Source organism: Ranitomeya variabilis, chromosome 8 (assembly GCF_051348905.1).
Source record: "Ranitomeya variabilis isolate aRanVar5 chromosome 8, aRanVar5.hap1, whole genome shotgun sequence".
Lineage (NCBI taxonomy): Eukaryota > Metazoa > Chordata > Amphibia > Anura > Dendrobatidae > Ranitomeya > Ranitomeya variabilis.
The window spans coordinates 91,264,825-91,289,587 of record NC_135239.1 but is presented as its reverse complement, the minus strand read 5'-3'; the positions used below and the strand labels follow the sequence as shown (position 1 = coordinate 91,289,587).

Genomic DNA, 24,763 nt, shown 5'->3' with positions numbered 1-24,763 from the left:
TTGGGTGTTCAAAGTTCTCACAACACATCTAGATAAGTTCCATGGGGGGTCTAGTTTCCGATATGGGGTCACTTGTGGGGGGTTTGTACTTTTTGGGTACATCAGGGGCTCTGCAAATGCAACGTGACGCCTGCAGACCAATCCATTTAAGTCTGCATTCCAAATGGCGCTCCTTCCCTTCCGAGCTCTGCCCTGCGCCCAAACAATGGTATACACCCACATATGGGGTATCAGCGTACTCAGGACAAATTGCACAACAATTTTTGGGGTCCAATTTCTTCTCTTACCCTTGGGGAAATAAAAAAATGGGGGCAAAAAGATCATTTTTGTGAAAAAATATGATTTTGTATTTTTACGGCTCTGCATTATAAACTTCTGTGAAGCACTTGTTGGGTCAAATTGCTCAACACACATCTAGATAAGTTCCGTAAGGGGTCTACTTTCCAAAATGGTGTCACTTGTGGGGGGTTTCAATGTTTAGGCACATCAGGGGCTCTCCAAACGCAACATGGCGTCCCATCTCAATTCCAGTCAATTTTCCATTGAAAAGTCAAATGGCGCTCCTTCCCTTCCGAGCTCTGCCCTGCGCCCAAACAATGGTATACACCCACATATGGGGTATCAGCATACTCAGGACAAATTGCACAACAATTTTTGGGGTCCAATTTCTTCTCTTACCCTTGGGAAAATAAAAAATTGGGGGCGAAAAGATCATTTTTGTGAAAAAATATGATTTTTTATTTTTACGGCTCTGCATTATAAACTTCTGTGAAGCACTTGTTGGGTCAAAGTGCTCACCACACATCTAGATAGGTTCCTTAGGGGGTCTACTTTCCAAAATGGTGTCACTTGTGGGGGGTTTCAATGTTTAGGCACATCAGGGGCTCTCCAAACGCAACATGGCGTCCCATCTCAATTCCAGTCAATTTTCCATTGAAAAGTCAAATGGCGCTCCTTCCCTTCCGAGCTCTGCCATGCGCCCAAACAATGGTATACACCCACATATGGGGTATCAGCGTACTCAGGACAAATTGCACAACAATTTTTGGGGTCCAATTTCTTCTCTTACCCTTGGGAAAATAAAAAATTGGGGTCGAAAAGATCATTTTTGTGAAAAAATATGATTTTTTATTTTTACGGCTCTGCATTATAAACTTCTGTGAAGCACTTACACCCACATATGGGGTATCAGCGTACTCAGGACAAATTGTACAACAAATTTTGGGGTCTATTTTCTCCTGTTACCCTTGGTAAAATAAAACAAATTGGAGCTGAAATAAATTTTGTGTGAAAAAAAGTTAAATGTTTATTTTTATTTAAACATTCCAAAAATTCCTGTGAAACACCTGAAGGGTTAATAAACTTCTTGAAAGTGGTTTTGAGTACCTTGAGGGGTGCAGTTTTTAGAATGGTGTCACACTTGGGTATTTTCTATCATTTAGACCCCTCAAAATGACTTCAAATGAGATGTGGTCCCTAAAAAAAAATGGTGTTGTAAAAATGAGAAATTGCTGGTCAACTTTTAACCCTTATAACTCCGTCACAAAAAAAAATTTTGGTTCCAAAATTGTGCTGATGTAAAGTAGACATGTGGGAAATGTTACTTATTAAGTATTTTGCATGACATATGTCTGTGATTTAAGGGCATAAAAATTCAAAGTTGGAAAATTGCAAAATTTTCAAAATTTTCGCCAAATATTCGTTTTTTTTTTACAAATAAACGCAAGTTATATCAAAGAAATTTTACCACTATCATGAAGTACAATATGTCACGAGAAAACCGTGTCAGAATCGCCAAGATCCGTTGAAGCGTTCCAGAGTTATAACCTCATAAAGGGACAGTGGTCAGAATTGTAAAAATTGGCCCGGTCATTAACGTGCAAACCACCCTTGGGGGTGAAGGGGTTAACATCTCAATCCTGCTTCTCTGTGTTCTAATCTAAATATTTATACTTATTTATATAGCGTCAACATATTTACAGTTTTAAACACAACAGTCCTAAGTAAAACGATAACAATAATACAATAATTAAACAGAAATAAAACAACCCTGCTCATGGCAGCTTACAATCTGCACTAAGTAACAACGAGAACAATAATTAAACCCCCCCAAAAAAATTCTGCTCATGACAACTTACTATCTACAATGAGGTGGGGAGATAAAAACTACAGGGGAATGTATTTACAAGGATGTATTTACAATGATATTACTGAGGTTTGTCGGATGCTGTGGAGGCTGGAGGACAAGGAGGAGGAGAGTATGGTCAGTTGTCCTCTTAGTGAAGACATGGAAGTATCGACTGTTAGCAGTCTTGCACACATGCCTGAGTTTATGTTCCGCTGCCTTTCCCGTCACCCTTGCGTTCTCAAAATTTTGAGTGACAGGGAATACTGATTGGTGACACTTCCAGACCCACGCTACAAGGAGAACTTTATTTCTCTTATTCCAGAGGCAGACAGCTGTAGTACAATGTTGGAGGACCATAGGGCCCTTCTTGCTGAATTATTAAAAAAATTTCCATCTGAAAATGCTGGCAGAAAAGGTCACAGTTCGTAGGCCAAGCAAGTAGTACAGGTGATAGAGACACAACTCCAATCCAGCAGAGGCAGTGGAACACTGACAAAGTTCGGGGAGAGTTTTCTCACACCCTACTATCGCCCTGGCCCTGAGGCATGGGGGACTCTCACAAGGAGTGCTTTGTTTTGGAAAATGCTGAGGGAGTACCTTGCTGACCATACCAACGTCCTCTGTCATTCCGCTGTGCCCTTTAATTATTGTTTTGCAAAGCTGAACAAGGAACATGAACTGTCTCTCTACTGTGAACGTACGCTGAACTCACGGTCATGAAGCGCACAGTGCCTCACTTTCTGGCGGTCACTGTGAACATGGCTCCTCACTTTCTGGCAGTAACACTTTTATTGGCGGGAGCACATGCCTTCTTAATACAGAGACAGAGTACAACACTGCAAAAGCGTTCACACTCTGGTCCTCAGACTTTCTATGTGTTCAGTGACTGCCTCTAGGCAGAGGATGATGATGGTGGTAGTTGGAGTTGGAGCATTTAACACAGTCATGAAGCAGCCATAACAACTTGAAAGAGAAGTACTTTTAACGAGATACCACACTGTTCGATATGTGACCTGTATTTGTTAATTTTGTAAACTGAAATAGTGTACCGAATTAGGGTAACAGACATCAAATACAGCTGAATATAGGCCTGAATTTCCACATTTTGTAGGCCACAAATACATCAGACGTCTGACAGCGACAACACACTGGCAAATATGTGTTTTTTTTATTTTGGAAGCTAAATAGTGCTTTATAGAATTAGAGTATCAGACAGCAAAAAAAGGGGTACATCGGCCTACAATGTCCAAACTTGGAGCACACAGATATATGATGGCTGTCATGGAAATAACACACAGTTAAATATGTGGCCTGTTTTTTTTTATAAAATGCAAAATACTGCTGTATAGAATTAGAGTATCAGACAGCCAAAAAAGGGCTACACCGGCCTTCAATGGACAAACTTGGAGCACGCAGATATATGACAGCTGTCACGGAAATACAACACTGGCAAATATGTGACCTGTTTTTCTTATAAAATGCAAAATAATGCTGTATAGAATTAGAGTATCACACAGCAAAAAAAAGAGGTACACCGGCCTCCAATGCCCAAACTTGGAGCACGCAGATATATGACGGCTGTCACGGAAATACCACACTGGGAAATCTGTGACCTTTTTTTTGGTTTGATATGCAAAATAGTGCTGTATAGAATTAGCATGTCAGACAGCCAAAAAATAAGTACACCGGCCTACAATGACCAAACTTGGAGCACGCAGATATATGAGGCCTTTTTCGACGAATTTAAAAAACACAAAAAATGTGTCACAAGTAGTGTTGAGCAATACCTTCCGATATGCAAAGGTATCGGTATCGGATTGGATCGGCCGACACCGGCAAAATATCGGATCTCGCCGATACCGATACCCGATACCAATGCATATCTATGGGACACAAAATATCGGAATTGTTCCCAGGGTCTGAAGGAGAGGAAACTCTCCTTCAGGCCCTGGGATCCATATTCATGTACAAGTCCTTCTCAAAAAATTAGCATATAGTGTTAAATTTCATTATTTACCATAATGTAATGATTACAATTAAACTTTCATATATTATAGATTCATTATCCACCAACTGAAATTTGTCAGGTCTTTTATTGTTTTAATACTGATGATTTTGGCATACAACTCCTGATAACCCAAAAAACCTGTCTCAATAAATTAGCATATTTCACCCGTCCAATCAAATAAAAGTGTTTTTTAATAACAAACAAAAAAAACATCAAATAATAATGTTCAGTTATGCACTCGATACTTGGTCGGGAATCCTTTGGCAGAAATGACTGCTTCAATGCGGCGTGGCATGGAGGCAATCAGCCTGTGACACTGCTGAGATGTTATGGAGGCCCAGGATGCTTCAATAGCGGCCTTAAGCTCATCCGGAGTGTTGGGTCTTGCGTCTCTCAACTTTCTCTTCACAATATCCCACAGATTCTCTATGGGGTTCAGGTCAGGAGAGTTGGCAGGCCAATTGAGCACAGTAATACCATGGTCAGCAAACCATTTACCAGTGGTTTTGGCACTGTGAGCAGGTGCCAGGTCGTGCTGAAAAATGAAATCTTCATCTCCATAAAGCATTTCAGCCGAGGGAAGCATGAAGTGCTCCAAAATCTCCTGATAGCTTGCTGCATTGACCCTGCCCTTGATGAAACACAGTGGACCAACACCAGCAGCTGACATGGCACCCCACACCATCACTGACTGTGGGTACTTGACACTGGACTTCAGGCATTTTGGCATTTCCTTCTCCCCAGTCTTCCTCCAGACTCTGGCACCTTGATTTCCGAATGACATGCAAAATTTGCTTTCATCAGAAAAAAGTACCAGTGCTGCTTCTCTGTAGCCCAGGTCAGGCGCTTCTGCCGCTGTTTATGGTTCAAAAGTGGCTTTACCTGGGGAATGCGGCACCTGTAGCCCATTTCCTGCACACGCCTGTGCACGGTGGCTCTGGATGTTTCCACACCAGACTCAGTCCACTGCTTCCTCAGGTTCCCCAAGGTCTGGAATCGGTCCTTCTCCACAATCTTCCTCAGGGTCCGGTCACCTCTTCTCGTTGTACAGCGTTTTCTGCCACATTGTTTCCTTCCAACAGACTTACCATTGAGGTGCCTTGATACAGCACTCTGGGAACAGCCTATTTGTTGAGAAATTTCTTTCTGGGTCTTACCCTCTTGCTTGAGGGTGTCAATGATGGCCTTCTTGACATCTGTCAGGTCGCTAGTCTTACCCATGATGGGGGTTTTGAGTAATGAACCAGGCAGGGAGTTTTTAAAAGCCTCAGGTATCTTTTGCATGTGTTTAAAGTTAATTAGTTGATTCAGAAGATTAGGGTAATAGGTCGTTTAGAGAACCTTTTCTTGCTAATTTATTGAGACAGGTTTTTTGGGTTATCAGGAGTTGTATGCCAAAATCATCAGTATTAAAACAATAAAATACCTGACAAATTTCAGTTGGTGGATAATGAATCTACACTCACCGGCCACTTTATTAGGTACACCATGCTAGTAACGGGTTGGACCCCCTTTTGCCTTCAGAACTGCCTCAATTCTTCGTGGCATAGATTCAACAAGGTGCTGGAAGCATTCCTCAGAGATTTTGGTCCATATTGACATGATGGCATCACACAGTTGCCGCAGATTTGTCGGCTGCACATCCCAAAGATGCTCCATACAAGGCAGGATGGATCCATGCTTTCATGTTGTTTACGCCAAATTCTGACCCTACCATCTGAATGTCGCAGCAGAAATCGAGACTCATCAGACCAAGCAACGTTTTTCCAATCTTCTACTGTCCAATTTCGATGAGCTTGTACAAATTGTAGCCTCAGTTTCCTGTTCTTAGCTGAAAGGAGTGGTACCCGGTGTGGTCTTCTGCTGCTGTAGCCCATCTGCCTCAAAGTTCGACGCACTGTGCGTTCAGAGATGCTCTTAGGCCTACCATGGTTGTAACGGGTGGCGATTTGAGTCACTGTTGCCTTTCTATCAGCTCGAATCAGTCTGCCCATTCTCCTCTGACCTCTGGCATCAACAAGGCATTTCCGCCCACAGAACTGCCGCTCACTGGATTTTTTTTCTTTTTCGGACCATTCTCTGTAAACCCTACAGATGGTTGTGCGTGAAAATCCCAGTAGATCAGCAGTTTCTGAAATACTCAGACCAGCCCTTCTGGCACCAACAACCATGCCACGTTCAAAGGCACTCAAATCACCTTTCTTCCCCATACTGATGCTCGGTTTGAACTGCAGGAGATTGTCTTGACCATGTAAACATGCCTAAATGCACTGAGTTGCCGCCATGTGATTGGCTGATTAGAAATTAAGTGTTAACAAGAAGTTGGACAGGTGTACCTAATAAAGTGGCCAGTGAGTGTATAATATATGAAAGTTTAATTGTAATCATTACATTATGGTAAATAATGAAATTTAACACTATATGCTAATTTTTTGAGAAGGACCTGTATAAAATAAAGAATAAAAATAAAAAATATTGATATACTCACCCCTCCGGCGGCCCCTGCTCTTAGCGGTGCCTCCGTTCCTAAGAATGCCGAGTTAAGGACCTTCGATGACGTCGCGGCTTGTGATTGGTCGCGTGACCGCTCATGTGACCGCTCACGCGACCAATCACAAGCCGCGGCGTTATCGCAGGTCCTTCACTCGCTCATTCTTAGGAATGGAGGCTGCCAGTTGCAGCGGTTACAACCAAGGCGCGTCAGAGGGTGAGTATATCCCTATTTTTTATTTGTATTCTTTATTTTACACATGAATATGGATCCCAGGGCCTGAAGGAGAGTCTCCTCTCCTCCAGACCCTGGGAACCATACACTGGGAACTTCCGATTCCGATTTCCGATATCACAAAAATATCGGAATTCAGTATCGGAATTCCGATACCGCAAATATCGGCCGATACCCGATACTTGCGGTATCGGAATGCTCAACACTAGTCACAAGGCTAGCACACACAACTATGCTACGTATGCCTGACAAACTATGATTTTGCAACAGGCCTCAGTCTGACAGAACAGACTGTATATTTTTTTTGGGGGGTGTGAATTTTAGGAAAAAAAAAATCCAACTTGGTATATAGTAAATAAGCTGCAGCAGCAGACATTTATGCAGCTTTATGAGGGAGGCAGTGGGAGCAATGGATGCACATACAGTGCCTGGAGGCCTTGCACTGATGTGGATATGCTGTGCCGTGCCTACCTAGCGCTGCATTTTCGGGACCCAGGAATTAGCCCTAAAAAGGACTGTTGGTTTCTGAGGAGTTTTGGATGTAAGAGTTGCAGACCTACACTTACTCTAAAAACCTCGATTCTGACCCTATACTCGGGATGATGCTGTGCAGCCAAGCCAATCACTGCACTATCACAACAAAGATGGCTGCGGCGTTTCATGGCCTGGTAGACAATCCCTGCACCGTAATTGGGTCTCTAAAGTCTGCCAAAAATGCTGGGTGGAGACGACAGTTACCGCCGAATAATCCAGGAAATGCTCGCTGCTCACCGAGTACACCGTGCATAGTGATACTCGGGCGAGTAACGAGCAGTGGCGAGCACGTTCGCTCATCACTACTTGTGTGCCATTATAACAGGTTCTACGGTGGGTCAATTGATCAGTTAACTAGCTGTTACTATTCTTACATTTTTCTATCAATAGTAGTCTATAAAACTCATGCTTGTGCCATCTGAGTGTGGTTGGAATAAAAAAAAATGGAGGTGTTGCATGAGGTGGGAGGTCTCCCAGCTTAGAAGGCTTACACCGCTCTCTTAACCACTGGGTCCTCATTAAAACTTAAATTCCAAGCTGTAAATACAGGGCCAGATCCTGACATTTCATGCATGGCCCATTGCTGACTGCTGCTGTGCCATTTGCAAATTTCTACTGTGGGTCAATTGATGCCAATTTTCCTGGCATCTGATCCTAATTTTAGCTGTTTTGGAATCTTTTTGTCACCCCCTAAGGCAGGGGTCAGGAACCTTGGCCCCTAAGGTGTTGTCTATGAATTTGGTTTTGACTCCCATTGAATTGAATGGACTTTGGGTACATTTGATGAACTGTTCGGTGAACGGAGGTCCGTTCTGCGAATCCAAACCGAATCGAAACTTGAAAGTTTCACTAATCTCTAGTAGAGAGCAGGATTCATGGTTCCATTTACCCTAGCAAGTCTTCCAGGTCCTGAAGCAGCAAAACAGCCTCACACCATCACAATACCACTGCCATATTATACTGTTGGTATTATGTTCCTTTTCTGAAATGCTGTGCTACTTCTACGCCAGATGTAATGGGACAAGATACGCTTTCTAAAAAATTCAACTTTTGTATTCTCCCAAAAGTGCTGGGGATAATCAAGATGTTTTCTGGCAAAACTGAGATGAGCCTTTATGTTCTTACTGCTCAGTAGTGGTTTTCATCTTCGAACTCTGTCATGCAGGCCATTTGTGCCCAGTCTCTTTTTATGGTGTAGTCATGAATACTGACCTTAACTGAGGCAAGTGAGGCCTGCAGTTCATTGAATATTGCAGAGGGGTATTTTGCAATCTCTTGTATGACTAGTTGCTTAGGGTAATTTTAGTAAGTCGGCCACTCCTGGGAAGGTTCATCTTTGTCCCATGTTTTCACCATTTGTGGATAATAGCTCTCACTGTGGTTTGCTGGAGTCCCAAAAATGGCTGTATCACCTTTTCCAGACTGATATATCTCAATTACTTTGTTTCTCATTTGTTCCAAAACTTATTTGGATCGCGGCATTATATCTAGCTTTAAAGGATCTTTTGGTCTACTTTACTTTGTCAGGCAGATTGTATTTAAGTGATTTCTTTGAGAACAAGTGTGGCAGTAATCAGGCCTCAGTGTGGCTATGGAATTTGAGCTCCGCTTCCAAAAGATGTGATAAGCCCCAGTTCATTTATGTTTTAAGGGGTGAACAATCACTTTTTCACACAGGGCCCTGTAGGTTTGGATTTCCTTTTCCCTTAATCATAAAGATCTTCATTTAAAAACTGCAGTATGTGTTTACTTGTGTTATCTTTGTCTAATATTTAATTTTTTTGGTGATCTGGAACATTTAAGTGTAACAAACATGCAAAAGAATGGGAAATCAGGAAGGGGGCATACACTTTTTCACACAACTGTAGGTTTACAATTAACAACCCACTGCATTTTAGTCTGTTTGGAGTCATTATTCTCTTACACCTCAGGTCAGTAAAATGGTGAATTGGTGTGATTAAGTGGTTTAAATAAAACTGAAAAAATAACATTGACAAAATAAACATTTATTCCCATCCTTTGAGGCCAGGTGCACATGATTAGTAACTAGCATCTCTTTGGACGCAGCGCATGTTCACTGCATCCAAAGCGCTGCCATCTTTTGAATGCAGGTGAATCCGCATGTGTTCACTGAACTATGCGGATTCACCATGTTCAATACACTCTATTGATGAAATTTCTCATGCGGAGACTTTCATCTCTTTAAGGGCTTGTGCACACGCTGCGGATACTATTGCGGAATTTTCCGCAGCGGAATTGATAAATCCGCAGTGCAAAACCGCTGTGGTTTTTACTGCGGATTTATCGCAGTTTCTAGTGCGGTTTCCACTGTGGGTTTACACCTGCAGTTTTCTATTGGAGCAGGTGTAAACGGTGCAGCGGAATCTGCACAAAGAATTGACATGCTGCGGAATATAAACCGCTGCGTTTCCGCGCGTTTTTTTTTCCGTAGCATGTGCACAGCGGATTTCGTTTCCCATAGGTTTACACTATACTGTAAACTTATGGGAAACCGCTGCGGACCCGCAGCTGCGGAAACGCTGCGGTTCCGCAGCGAAATCCGCAGCGTGTGCTCATACCCTAAGAGAAATTGACTTGCTGTGGTCTGAAGAGACGCGCCACTTGTCAGTCTCGCGGGTAATCTGCGGGCATCTGTGGACACATAGTGGGCATGGGAATTCTTGAAATCCTATCCACTATACTATAACATCTGGACCGTGGGGGTTTGATGCCACATAAGTACACAACGTGAAACCTGCAGCGATTGTTGTGCACATACCCTTAAATTTCTTGTTTCAATAAGATTCTAAAATAGTTACAGTTCTTATCCATTAAGGTTATCAAATATTGCAAGTATCTTGGATGGTCAATCAGGATCATATTTTCTTCACATTGTCAGCCATTTCCTCCCTTGAGTTACTCGTAGATTTTGTCAGTTAATAGCAGGTGTTGTCAGACCTTTTTCATCCTTATACCTAAATTTTCTCTTTTTTCCACTTTGTTTCTGCAGGTAAAAAATGTGATGAACCTGATATTAAAAATGGAGAGCTTTACTACAATTACTATTTTCCAAGGAGTCCTAGAAGTACTATAGATTATACGTGTAATACCAATTATCTGTCACTAGTACGGAGAGATTCCTGGGGGAGAACAGAATGTACTAACTTTGGATGGAATCCTGAACCAAAATGTTTACGTAAGAATTTGTCCAGTTTGCTAACTCTCTTGAAAATAAAAGATTATTTTGAACATAAATAGATATTTTGGTTTAAAGCAATTAAGATTTTAGAATTAAAAGTTGTATACATTTCTTTTACACTTTCTTTATGAAATCATTATCTTTTATAAAGTATCAATGTACAGTCCGTTTTGAGACCTAATAACACCCATGCTGATGAGATCATTCAAATGCTGTCAGTTATCAGAGAACTAGAAAATCTCACTCCAAACCAGATGGTCGTCTACATCATTGTCTGTAAGCCCAAACCAGGAGTGCGTGAAAGATGCAGAAGTGGTGATGGTGACGTTTCTCTATTATACTTTTCCTCGGAATATCCCACTCCTGGTTTTGGCTTACAAATACTTAAGTAAAAAAACTCACCAAATACTCAGCATGAGAACGAGGCCTAATGAAGACCAATGTAAAACTGATTAAATGATTGACTGATATGAAAGTACATTGGAAAACTGTACAGCCTTTTGTTATCCATAGAAATTAAATTAAATATTAATACGTTGTCAAATATTCAAAATACTATAAATGCCTTCCATGATGCACTACAGTGTAGCTTCCCTATGTTAATTGTGTAGTGTAGTTGTGCATTACATTTTTTATTAACAAAGCACTTCACGCATGAGTGTCTGGAACTTACGATTAAAGGGATATTTTCAACGAGATGTCCCTCCCCCTTCCTGCCCGCTCGGGCTAGGTCCGTCTCCTCCCGACAACCACCCTTCGGCTCCCGGCTCTGGTGCACTGAACGGTGCAGGGCTTCTCCTGCGCGCCTCCAGCTCCTCTACCTCCCCCTCCCCTGCTCCCCTGAATGAGCAGAGAAGCTCCTGCCAGCAGTCGATGCGCTGCACTTACTCACCTATGTGGAACATGGTGTTTTCCCTCCGTGCTCCCCTCCATCTGTCGCCCGGGATGGGATACAGGCGGGCCAGATCTGAAGCTGTGGCGGCGGTGCTCAGAGTTTTCCCGCCTCTTGCCGACGCCATATTGAACAGTGCACAAGAGCGCTGAGGGCCGGAGCGGTGAGATCAAACTTCATCAGGAAGCACAGGGCCACCTCACAAAAGCCACTACTGCCCAGGAAGGAGTTTTTAAACAAAAAAACATAAAGAATCAGGAAAAGGGGACCGAACAGAATTAAAAGAGTGGAGACAGAGGGGACCGGAGGGGGCAGGAAATAAGACACCCTGCATTGCATGAAGTATTAATACATACTAGGAAGGCTCTCCAACTAATTGGTAATTGGCCAATATTCCTGGAAGCTCCTGGCCCTCAGCTTCCTCTTTAAGTTCTCTGATTCACTGTGCTTTTAGACTACTACAAAATCTCCAAAGTTAGCAGAGAAAGGAATTAGGAATTACCATATTTTTTTATGTGCAAATTGCCTCTTCAGAGAAAAAGAGGACTTTAACTCTATAGTGCCACCTGTTGAAAGTAGCGATCCTACAAGTCACAATCAACGCTTTAATGAGTCTTGCAATATGACTTAGGATAAAAGCCAAATCAGTATCTCAATTCGCAGACATGGTGTCTCCGGCATATTTTTTCATGATCAGAACTATCTCTGGGACAACAGGGACATCTAGTGGTCTGTTACATAATTGCACCCAAAAATACTTCATAAAGTAAAAGAGGACTCTTTCTTCTTTCTCATCCTCTAAAAATGTAATTTTTTCTTTGACTGCATGCACTGAGGGACTGTGTTTGGTGCCAAGATAATTACTGGGTGGAGCTGAATTTGAGCATCTCACAATGGTCAAGATTGGCAATAGAGCCTCAGGAGCTACTTCTAGATCTAATGCTCCCCTAACCCAAATAGGCATGAATACATTTTTTAAAAAAAGCAAGCAAAAAACGTTTCATCCATGTCCAAATCCCCACCGTCCATGGGCTTACACTCTCCTAGTGACTCTGACTCTGCAGTGGGAAGTGAAATGGAAGATAGCAGAACCATGGGAGAACAGCCCGTATCCAGGTCCTTTATAAAAAGGATACTCGCTAAATCTCTAGAACCGGTTGTTAAAGACTTGTCTGACATCAAGTAAGAAATTTCACAAATAGGCCATAGGGCGGATGCGCTTGAGGCCTCCAACTAATCCAACAATCCAACGCTGTTATAGCCTGCTCACAGAGTCAAGGAGGACATATCAACCAAATATATTCTATTCTTGAAGACCATAAAAATAGAGAAAGAAGGAATAACCTGAGGATAAAGGACATCCCTGAATCAGTCGCAGCTGAAGCTCTGTCTCTGACTCTGATAGAGATAATATTCTCTAAAATAATGTCCCAGGAGGACCCCTTCCACATTGAAATAGTGAGAGCTCACTGGTCGTTAACCCATTAATCCCATATGATGAACTATCCCGTCAAGGTGACCTGGGAATTAATTCCCAGTGACATGATAGTACATCATACTGTTTAAAGCGACATCGCGACTTAAATCGCGGTGATCGCATTAAATTTCTGGCGCCATCTTACCTGGAGAAAGATGGCGTCGGCATCCCAGGGCCTAGCTCCGCCCCCCAGGCCTCTTGATCGCTGTGATTGGCTGTTCAATTCTGAACAGCCAATCACAGCTTTTCTCATGGTTTCAGCCAATCAGATTGGCTGAAACAATGAGATCCCAGGCTAGGATCGAGTACCGATGTACCAGGCACTGGCAAACCCCCCCAGATTGGCGTGATCGCCGATCGTATCGATGGCGCCAATCGCAGGGCACAGCGGTGGTATGACCGCGCTGTGCCCTGCTGTACCGGCCTGGATCGGTGCTGCAATAGCACCGATTGTAGACCAAAGCCTAATGCAGACCCATCAGGGCCTGCAGGAGCTGATTTGCGCGATCGATGCTATCGACGATAGCGCCAATCACAGGGCACAGCGGCAGTCATGTTGTGACCGCTGTGTGCACTGCTGGTGACCTGGCTGTGACCTGCCTAGGATCGGTGGGATCCTAGGCAGTTGCCCTGGTAACCAGGGCCTGCAGGGATTGGTGGGATCAATGTTATCATTTGATCCCACCAATGACAGCTCACAGCAGCGGTGTGACTGCTCTGTGACCTGTCTGTCACCTGCAGGTGACCTGTCTGACTGCTCTGCAGGGGTCCTCACTCTAGCTGAGGACTCCTGCAGAGCGGTCACACAGCCAGATCTAGTCTTGCTGGGCCTTGTGGTGCTACAGAAGCCTGTAACACCACAATCCCTGCATCAGTGCATTAGAAAAGAAAGAAATAAGACCGAAGAAAGAAGACAGAAGAAAGAAGACAGACTACAAACGTAAGTGTTATCAGCCCCTACCCGATCTCTCTTCATCCCCCCAATCCCCCCTTCCTCCTCTTTTTTACCCCCTCCATCCCTCTTTGCGCTGCCTCCGTGCGCACATTTAGCAGCTTCCGAGCGTTGATTGGTGACGCAGTTCACCGATCAACACTCGTGCTCGCTTTTTTTTTATCAGCCCAATTCCTTTACACCCATCCTGCAGCTGCCAAACTTTGATAAGTGACGCAGTTTACTTATCAGAGCTTGTGCCTGCCATTTTCCTTTTTTTTCACCACACCTGTGCGCACACCCAGCAGCTGCCAAACTTTGAAAAGTGACGCGGTTCACTTATTAAAGCTCTCGTGCCTGCCATTTTCTTTTTTTTTCACATCTCCGTGCGCTCACCCAGCCACCGCGTCTAACCCGTGCCTTCCTTTTCCGTTTTTTTTCACTTCTCCGTGCGCTCTCCCAGCCGCCGCATCTAACCCGTGCCTTCCTTTTCCTTTTTTTTTTCACATCTCCGTGCGCTCACCTTGCCGCCGCGTCTAACCCGTGCCTTCCTTTTCTTTTTTTTTTTTTCACATCTCCGTTCGCATATCCAGCAGCTGCTGAACTTTGATTAGTGACGCGGTTCACTTATCAGAGCTCTCATGCCTGCCGTTTTTTTTTCACATCCCCGTTCGCACACCCAGCAGCCGCCGAACTTTGATAAGTGACGCGGTTCACTTATCAGAGCTAGGGCCTGCTGTTTTAGACTTTTCTTTCACAGGTATTTTTTTTCCCTATTTGCTTTTTTTTCCTTTAGCTTTTTCTTTTCAAAGTAGTTTCCACCAAGCACTTCCCCCCCATACTTACACAATGTTACCAATAAAGTACACCCAAGCACCATACTTACAAAAAAAATGTCCCACTCGTCCCGTTCGTCCCAACAGTGCTATTCAGCGGAGGAGGCATATTCTTTCCTTGCCTCCGACACTGATAGTGAGGGAGAGGATCCCACTTTTCTTTATTTTTCTGATTCTTCCTCATCCTCTTCCCACTCCTCATCTTCCTCCTCCGGCCCTGTGGAACTGCCACGCAGACGCCGCGGGACAGAAGATGAGGCAGCGCCCATCGATGAAGATGATGAAGCGCCCACCATTGCCGATGACGAACCAGCGCACCCCACTGCGGACTCAATATGGACCTCGCCACCCGAAAATTATGAGCCTCTGATTCCTGATTTTGTGGCAGATTCAGGATTCAAGTTTGATACCACTGGCCTCACAGAACTAGACTTTTTAAAAGTCTTTTTCTCTGAGGCTTTCGTTGACCTCATGGTGGAGCAAACTAACTTGTATGCTCGGCAATTTTTGGACAAAAACTCAAGTTCATCATATTCTAACTGGTCTCCTGTAGACGCAGCTGAAATGATGCAGTTTTGGGGCTCCACATAGGGATCCTGAAGAAGCCTGAACTTCGGCAATATTGGAGTGTTGATATTTTATATAACACTCCAGTGTTCCGAATGGTCATGACCCGGACGCGTTTTGAGGCCATCCATAAGTTCCTGCATTACAACGATAATGCACGGTGTCCCGCACGAGATGACCCCAACTTTGATGGTCTGTTCAAAGTTCGGCCGGTCATCGAACACTTCAACAAAAAGTTTGCTGAAGTGTACGTGCCTCAAAGGGACATCTGCTTGGATGAGTCCTTAATTCATTTTAAGGGGCAGCTCAGATTCCGTGAATACCTGCCCAGCAAGAGGGCCAGGTATGGAATCAAACTTTACAAGCTGTGTGAGAGTACCTCAGGGTACACCTACAGCTTTAGAGTGTACGAAAGGAGGGACACCAGGATTGAACCGCCTGAGTGTCCTTCTATCCTGGGAGTGAGTGGGAAAATTGTGTGGGATTTAGTGCACCCACTGCTGAATAAAGGTTATCACCTCTATACCGATAACTTTTACACCAGCATCCCACTCAACAAATCTCTCTCTGCACGAGGTACAGCAGCCTGTGGTACTGTCCGCAAAAATCAGAGTGGCCTCCTGAAGACGCTACTTGGGCAGACTCTCAGAAAAGGTGAGAGCAAAGCCCAATGTAGCGACCACCTGCTGGTGGTCAAGTACAAGGACAAAAGGGATGTCCTTCTATTGACCACCATACACGGTGATGGCAGCGCCCTCAGCACTGTAAGGGGTACATCTACAGAGGTCAGCAAATCGACCTGTGCACTGGGGTACAACAAAAACATGGGGGGCTTTGATCTCTCTGATCAACTCCTCCAACCGTACAGTGCTTTGAGGAAGGCCAGGGTGTGGTACAAAAAGCTGTCCGTGCACATTGTATAAATGGCAATGCTCAACGCTTTCCTGCTGTCACAATGTGCACACAACACCGATACGTCATACCTTCATTTCCAGGAAGTAGTGGTTAAGGCCCTGATGTTTGTCACGAGGGAAGGAGCGGGCCTCAGTACTTCTGGAACTGAAGATGCACGTATCGTAACAGGTCAGCATTTTCATGGTGTGGTCCCACCAACTGGAAGAAAAGGTCAGCCGCAAAAAAGGTGCCGATTGTGTTACAAAAGAGGAATACGTAAGGACACCATCTATCAATGACACCTGCCCCGAAAAACCTGGCCTGTGTATGAAGGATTGCTTGAAATTGTTCCACACCTCCATGCACTACTAATTTACAGGAAACAGATTAATTCCAAAGAAGGCACATCTACGTAAGTTATTTGGGGTCTACTTTCCAAAATGTTGTCACTTGTGGTTTTTTTTTCCTGTTCAGGGGCTCTGCAAACAGAACATGACACCCGCTGACGATTCCATCAAAGTCTGCATTCCAAAACGTCAGTACTTCCCTTTGTAGCCCCAACGTGTGCCCAAACAGTTTTTTCCCACATATGGGGTACCAGTGTACTCAGGACAAATTGGACAACAACTTTTGTGGTCCAATTTCTCCTGTTACCCTTGGGAAATTAAAAAATTGGGGACTAAAATATCATTTCTGTGGGCAAAAAATAGGATTTTTTATTTTCACACCCGGGCGTTATAAACTTTAGTGAAACACTTGGGGGTTCAAAGTTCTCACCACACATCTAGACAAGTCCCTTAGGGGGTCTAGTTTCCAAATTGGGGTCACTTGTGGAGGGTTTCCACTGTTTAGGCACATCAGGGGCTCGTCAAATGGAACATGACGGCCACAGAACATTCCATCAAAGCCTGCATTCCAAAATGTCACTACTTCTCTTCCGTGCCCTGACGTGTGCCCAAACAGTAGTTTTCTCCCACATGTGGGGTACCAGCGTACTCAGGAAAAATTGGACAACAACATTGGCAGTCCAGTTTCTCCTGTTACCCTTGAGAAATTAAAAAAATTGTGGACTAAATGATCATTTTTGTGGGCAAAAAAAGGATTTTTTATATTCACAAATGGGCGTTATAAACTTTAGTGAAACACTTGGGGGTTAAAAGTTCTCACCACACATCTAGACAAGTTCCTTAGGGGGTCTAGTTTCCAAATTGAGGTAACGTGTGGGGGCTTTCCACTGTTTAGGCACATCAGAGGCTCGTCAAACACAACATGGCGTCCGATCGCAATTCCAGCCAATTTCAGGTGGAAAAAAACAAACGGCGCTCTTTCCCTTCCGAGCCCGTCCATGCGCCCAAACAGTGGTTCCCACCACATATGGGGTGTCAGCTTACTCAGGACAAATTGAACAACAACTTTTGCAGTCCAATTTCTCCTGTTACCTTTGGGAATATAAAAATAGGGGACTAAATGATCATGTTTGTGGAAAAAATATGATTTTTTATTTTCACGCTCGGGCGTTTTAAACTTCTGTGAAGCCCCTAGGAGTTCAAAGTGCTCATCACACATCTAGATAAGTTCCTTAGGGGATCTTGTTTCCACAATGGGGTCAATTGTGGGGGGTTTCCACTGTTTAGGCACAGCAGGAGCTCATCAAATGCAACATGGCGTCCGATCGCAATTCCAGCCAATATTAGGTTGAAAAAATCAAATGGCGCTCCTTCCCTTCCGAGCCCTGCCTTGCGCCAAAACAGTGGTTCCCCCTCACATTTGGGGTGTTAGCATACTCAGGACAAATTGGACAACAACTTATGCAGTGCAGTTTATCCTGTTTCCTTTGGGAAAATAAAAAAATTGGGGACTAAACCATCATGTTTGTGGAAAAAAATATGATTTTTTATTTTCACGCCCAGGCGTTATAAATTGCTGTGAAGCCCCTTGGGATTCAAAGTGCTCGTCACACATCTAGATAAGTTCCCTAAGGGGTCTAGTTTCCAAAATGGGGTCACTTGTGGGGGGTTTCCACTGTTTAGGCACATCAGAGGCTCGTCAAACGCAACATGGTATTCGATCGCAATTCCAGCCAATTTTAGGTTGAAAAAATCAATTTGGCGCTCCTTCCCTTCCGACCTCTGCCATGTGTCCAAACAGTGGTTCCCCCCACATATGGGGTATCAGCATACTCAGGACAAACTGTAGAACAACTTTTGCAGTCCAATTTCTCCTGTTACCTTTGGGAAAATAAAAAAATTGTTGGTAAAAGATCGTTTTTGTGACTAAAAAGTTACATTTTAATTTTTTCCTTCAACATTGCTTTAGCTCTCGTGAAGCACTTGAAGGGTTAATAAACTTCTTGAATGTGGTTTTGATCAGCTTGAGGGGTGCAGTTTTTAGAATGGTGTCACTTTTGGGTATTATTTGCTATATAGATCCCTAAATGTGACTTCAAATTTGGGGTGGTTCCTAAAAAAATGGTTTTGTAAAAATGTTGTTGTAAAAATGAGAAATTGCTGGTCAACTTTTAACCCTTATAACTCCCTAACAAAAAAAAATTGTTTCCAAAATTGTTCTGATGTAAAGTAGACTTGTGGGGAATGTTACTTATTAAGTATTTTGGGTGACATGTCTCTGTGATTTAAGGGCACAACAATTCAAAGATGGAAAATTGCGAAATTTTCAAAATTGTCACCAAATTTCCATTTTTTCACAAATAAACGCAGGTAGTATCAAAGAAATTTTACCACTATCATGAAGTAGAATATGTCATGAGAAAATATTCTCAGAATTGCCAAGATCCGTTAAAGCGTTCCAGAGTTATAACCTCATAAAGAGACAGTGGTCAGAATTGTAAAAATTGGCCCGGTCATTAACGTGCAAACCACCCTCGGGGTTTAAGGGGTTAAAACCCCAGCCTAACTTATGAGACCCCCCGCGGGATGTCAGTTGCTGCTTTTTGGACGATCGCACTAAGGACCTAATATTAAGACGGTCAAGAGAAACAGAAAGTATTGTATTTGAGGACTCACCGATTTTGATATTCCAAGACCTAGCAGCATCAAGGCTCAATAAGAGACGCTTATTGAAACCTTTCACGGACGCCTTGCATCATAATCAATGTCAATACTGTTGGCTATATCTCTTTGGTATTGCAATTACAGCCAAAGATAAGCGTATTCAAGCTAGGACCTGTGCAGAAGTCTGCTGGGGATCACCCTGGAAAAATATCCAGATTTGGAAAAATACCACTTTACACCTTCCTTGAATTCTTTACCCCAGCCAACATCTTGGAGCATAGTCCAACCTGCAAGAGCCCATAAAGACAAGTGCAAAATAATGAAGCTCCAACCCATATCACCGGTCGACGAGAATGGATGAATTAATGGACTGGCTACTGGATTTGACCAAGTTGCAGAATTTCCATTTCCAGGCCTGGTAGACCTGTAATGATAGAACTGCTTGAATTTCGTTATGTTCTCATTGTTATTTGTTTGTTATTTTCTTCTCTCTTTTTCAGATAGATGTGCTTAGATTTGGCTAGAGCCATTTGACTCTAATTGTCTCCAAATACTCCACCTGTGTTTAAGCTTTGTTCACTAATAACAGTCCAATGTCTCCCTTCTTATGGGGCTTGCCTGATTTCCCCTTTAGCCTTCTTGTAGGCTCAGGTAGGCAGACAGGTAATGCCTCATGGGTCTGAAAAAGATTGAATAAATACAGAGTCCATGGCATTGGCACCACCACATCTTTCCATATCAACATGGTTTATGTTAATGTTTACGGCACTTGTCGAGATTTGTGTACCACCCCCGTCATTTTAGTTTCAATGTCCCGGTACCCCAATTATTCTTTGACATCCTTTCCACCCTTTTTCCCTTGGTCTGGTTTGGTTGCATTACAGACTAAAGGTCTGCACACTCACTCTCTCTCTTATGGAGACTAATGAAGTTATTCTTAAGCCAACAAGCTGCAATACGCATGGCCTAAAATCACCTATTTCGAGATCGCAGACAATGAATAGGTTCAGAAAGGAAACTTTTAATATTCTCCTCCTGCAAGAAAACTATTTACAAAGTGAGAAACTTCCCTCTTTTGATAGGACACATTATAACCAGTGGTATCATGCTACACCCCCCAGAAGAGTTCTAGAGGAGTGTCAATTGCGTTTGATAAGAATACCCTTTTCTTCTAACTGATTCGTTACGGTAGTTGACGCTGAAGGGAGATACATCTTCGTGAAAGGCCACTGATATTGACTTCACATCCCCGTAATTCTTACCACAGAATTGAATACGTTTTCCTTCCAAGGCCTTTGTTGTCTAAAACCTTCAAAGTGGAGATACTCCCTTCGATTCACTCCGACCATTCAATAGTTTCAGTCTGCATTTCAACTTCAAAATCTCACTCTATACATCACAAATGGAGGCTAAATGACTCAATCCTAACTTCAGACACTAATAAGCAACAAATTCGTAGCACCATTATTGAGTTCTTTAAGATTAATGACACTTCAGAGGTAAGCTTCCCATTTGTGTGGGAGGCCCACAAAGCAGTAGTTAGGGATGAACTGATTTCTATGGCTTCCCACCTCAACAAACAACGCAAAAGGATAATGCACGACCTTTACGAAGAAATAGCCAAATTAGAGATACAACATAAAAGAACCCTGCTGCATCAAAGCTTGGAGGCCTTGACAGCCAAACAATTACAACTAAAAGACTTGCTCAACAAGCAGTCTGCAAAACAGTGCCTCAATTGGAGGAACTGCATGTATGTACATGGCGATAAGGCCTCCAGGCTTATGATGTCACTAATTAAAATAAGGCAAGCCAAGACTTACATTCACTCTCTGAAAACCAGGAGTGGCCAAAGCACATCAGATCTCAATCTTTTTAACTCCTTAGTGACGAAGCCAGTTTGCAGCTTAATGACCAGGCCAATTTTTACAATTTTGACCACTGTCACTTTATGAGGTTATAACTCTGGAATGCTTTAATGAACCCACTGATTCTGAGAGTATTTTTCATGACATATTGTACTTCATGGTAGTCATTTTTTTCGCGATCTTCTGGTTGGTCTGCATTCTGTTGTCCTCACCTGTAACCTTTGGGTAAAAAAAGCGATCTATTGGAGCCCACTGAAGAACAGAACGCAGACCAACCAGAAGATCGCGGAGAAAAAATGACTACGCGTTCCCAGGTAAGCCACTGAACCTGGTAGTAAACATTTCAAGTGACTCAATTTCCCGTGCGGAACTTTCGGTGTTACAAAAAGAACTGACATTCTGTCCCACTCCATACTGGGATTCTTTTCAGTTGGAGAAAGATCTACAATGATTTTATTGGACTCTTAGGCTGAAAACCCACTTTGCCACTTTACCTGTAACCAGTGGACCCTCTTCTGAGGGTGACACTGTTCCGGAGCTCTCCATTCTATCTCTTGGCCTTCGTAATCCTAGCTCATTTTCTCCTCCTCACACTTGCCATGCTGCTGAGACCTATATTTCCCTGGTGGATCGTGAAGTCAAATCACTCACACACCAACAGAGATTGGGTTTCTTTCCCACACATGCAAATCTTTCTCTGGAAGAGAAGCGTGCTCTCACCTCATTGCGCTTAAACAATGATATGATTATAAAACCAGCAGACAAGGGTGGCGCCACTGTGGTTATGGATCGTACCAAATATTGCAACGAAATCCATAAGCAATTATCTGACTCCGATACCTACAAAGTAATTTCTAGAGACCCCACCTCCTAGATCAGTAAAAAGGTCCAGGATCTTGTCAAACAATACCTTGACAACCATATTATAGATAACAAAACAGCTACTTGTCTGCAGAACCCTCATTCCATCACTCCGGTTTTCTATATTCTGCCAAAAATTCACAAGTGTATTAATAACCCTCCATGTAGGCCAATCGTGGCCTCCACAGATTCCATTCTCTTGCCCCTTTCTGTTTTTTTTTAGAAAAAATACTCACGCCGCTGATTAAGAAAACAAGATCTTTCATGCTTGATATGGGACACTTCTTAAGTATCATCAATGAACTACGAACTCTACCTGCCTATAGTCTATTGGTGACGCTTGATGTTAATAGTTTATTCACCTCCATAACCCACGAGAAGGGTACTAGGGCAACCAGATCACTATTGGAAAATTCCAATATGTCACCCGATTCTATTCAACTATGCCTGGATCTACTTAAACTTGTCATTTAAAAAAAAAAAAATCTCTATGAAGACACCTGCTACATGCAAATGCATGGGACCCCGATGGGCTCAAATATAGCTCCGGCTTACGCCAATGCCTACATGAACCTCTTTGAGACAGAGTACATTTACAATAATGATCTTTTTCTCCAGTATGTCACGAACTATCACTGCTATATAGATGACATCTTTTTCATCTGGATAGGAACACCTGTTACACTACAATCATTCTTCACCTACATCAATTCTATTTTCGCTGAACTTCAATTTACCATTCATCATATTACCACACAGATTCCCTTTTTAGATACTATGGTACTAAAGGATGCCAATGGACACCTCACAACCGACCTATTTTCTAAACCTACCGACTATAATAGCTTATTACATTACTCTAGCTGCCATCCTAAAACAATTAAAGATAGCCTCCCGTGTTCTCAATTTAAGCGAGTTTCCCGAATCATCACAGATCAGAAGCTACATTACACTAGACTCAACGCTATGGAAGATAAATTAAGAGACAGGCATTATCCAGCCAAACTTCTAGATAAGGAATTAACTAGATCCCAGGCCCCACAATCTCCTACTCTTTCCCGACAACCTCAGGAAAGGTTACCATTTATTCATACACATCATCCGCTCATGCCAAAGATCTATTCAGTTATCAAAAACATTTGCCCCTTCTAACCAGAGCCTATCCTAACATTACATCCTTCCAGGTCCCGGCACTTATGAGTACAAGAAGGCCCACCAACATTAAAGAACAATTGGTGAGGACTGACATTGGCAGTTTACACTCCACTTTAACACACAGGCTGCTAAGCACCCAACGCAAGGTACTTTTCCGTGTCTTAGTTGCACGGCATGCTCTAACGTTATCAAGTCTGATAGCGTGACACATCCTAGAACAGGGAAATAATTCCCAATACACGTCTACTTTACCTGCAAATCTAATTTTGCCATCTATGTAATTAAATGCTGTTGTGGTCTCCTGTATGTGGGGGAGACCACTCAGCATGTCAGAGACAGAATAGCCAGCCATAAATCCAACATACGGTGTGGCAAGGTGTGACTTCCACTTCCTGATCATTTCAACACGTTCAAACATTCAGTGGCGCAACTTAAATTCCAGGTCCTTGAGCAGGTCCCACACCTTAGGCGAGAGGGTAATCATATTAAACTCCTGAAATCTAGAGAAACATTTTGGATCTATACACTTGACACCTTATCACCAAGAGGCCTTAACAGAGAAATGGAGTGACTTATCTAGATTACTTTAACATCTTCAATACATTAACAATATACTTTTTATTTTTTAGACCTGTTGATTACTTATCGAAATGAACCAAAGTCCTCTATACTGATTGCCATTCTGATCATTGGCCATTTTTATGGACCATAGCCACAATCAATATCCTTTAATAACTCCCATTTTATGTGACATATGCTATCTACAACTATGGGCCATTCCTAAATTTATGTGCCCTACAGTGTCCACCCCATCTATTTACACCCTCTCAGGTTCTACTTATTTCTCCATATCATGCACTATTAAATAATTTAACCGCTTTCTGACATCTGACATACTATCCCATCAAGGTGACCCGGTCCCGAATGACCATCGACTGGATAGTACGTCATATGCAATCAGCCGCGCTCACGGGGGGATCGCAGCCGATTGCGGCCGGGTGTCAGCTGATTATCACAGTTGACATCTGGCACTATGTGCCAGGAGCAGTCACGGACTGCTCCCGGCACATTAACCTCCTGAACACTATGATCAAACAAGATCACAGTGTTCCGACGGCATAGGGAAGCATTGTGCAGAACAACGCGATGTGATTGCGTTGTTCCAAGGGTTTCCTCTGTCTTCCTCCCTGCAGGCCTCAGATCCAAAATGGCAGCTGGGTCCTTTCAGGTCCTACAGGGAGGTGGCTTGCCGGCGCCTGCTCTCTGCAGCCCTCTGCACTGCCTGTCAGATCGCTGATCTGACACAGTGCTGTGCACAATGTCAGATCAGCGATCTGACAATGTATAATGATGTCCCACACTGGGACAAAGTAAAAAAGTTAAAAAAATTAAAATTATACTTTGTAAAAATATTTTTTTTTATAAAATTCTAAATAAAGAAAAAAATATATTGTTCCAATAAATACATTTCTTTATGTAAATAAAAAACAAACAAACAATAAAAGTACACATATTTAGCATTGCTGTGTCTGTAATGACCTGGCCTATAAAACTGTTACACTAGTTAAACCCTTCAGTGAACACCATAAAAAAATAAATAAAAAATGAGGCAAAAAACAATGCTTTATCATCATACTGCTGAACAAAAAGTGGAATAAAACGCAATCAAAATAATGG

At 42.9% G+C, this 24,763-nt stretch overlaps 1 protein-coding gene across 3 annotated transcripts in view; it reads left to right on the top strand.

Moving 5' to 3' along the window:
• The window catches only part of LOC143787636 (complement factor H-related protein 4-like), a 533,302-nt gene that overhangs the window by 284,721 nt on the left and 223,818 nt on the right, over positions 1-24,763 (top strand). For all 3 annotated transcript variants that reach the window (XM_077276561.1, XM_077276560.1, XM_077276559.1), the window contains exon 4: positions 10,406-10,591. In XM_077276561.1, coding sequence (XP_077132676.1) covers positions 10,406-10,591 — 186 coding nt within the window. The remainder of the gene's footprint in view (positions 1-10,405; positions 10,592-24,763) is intronic.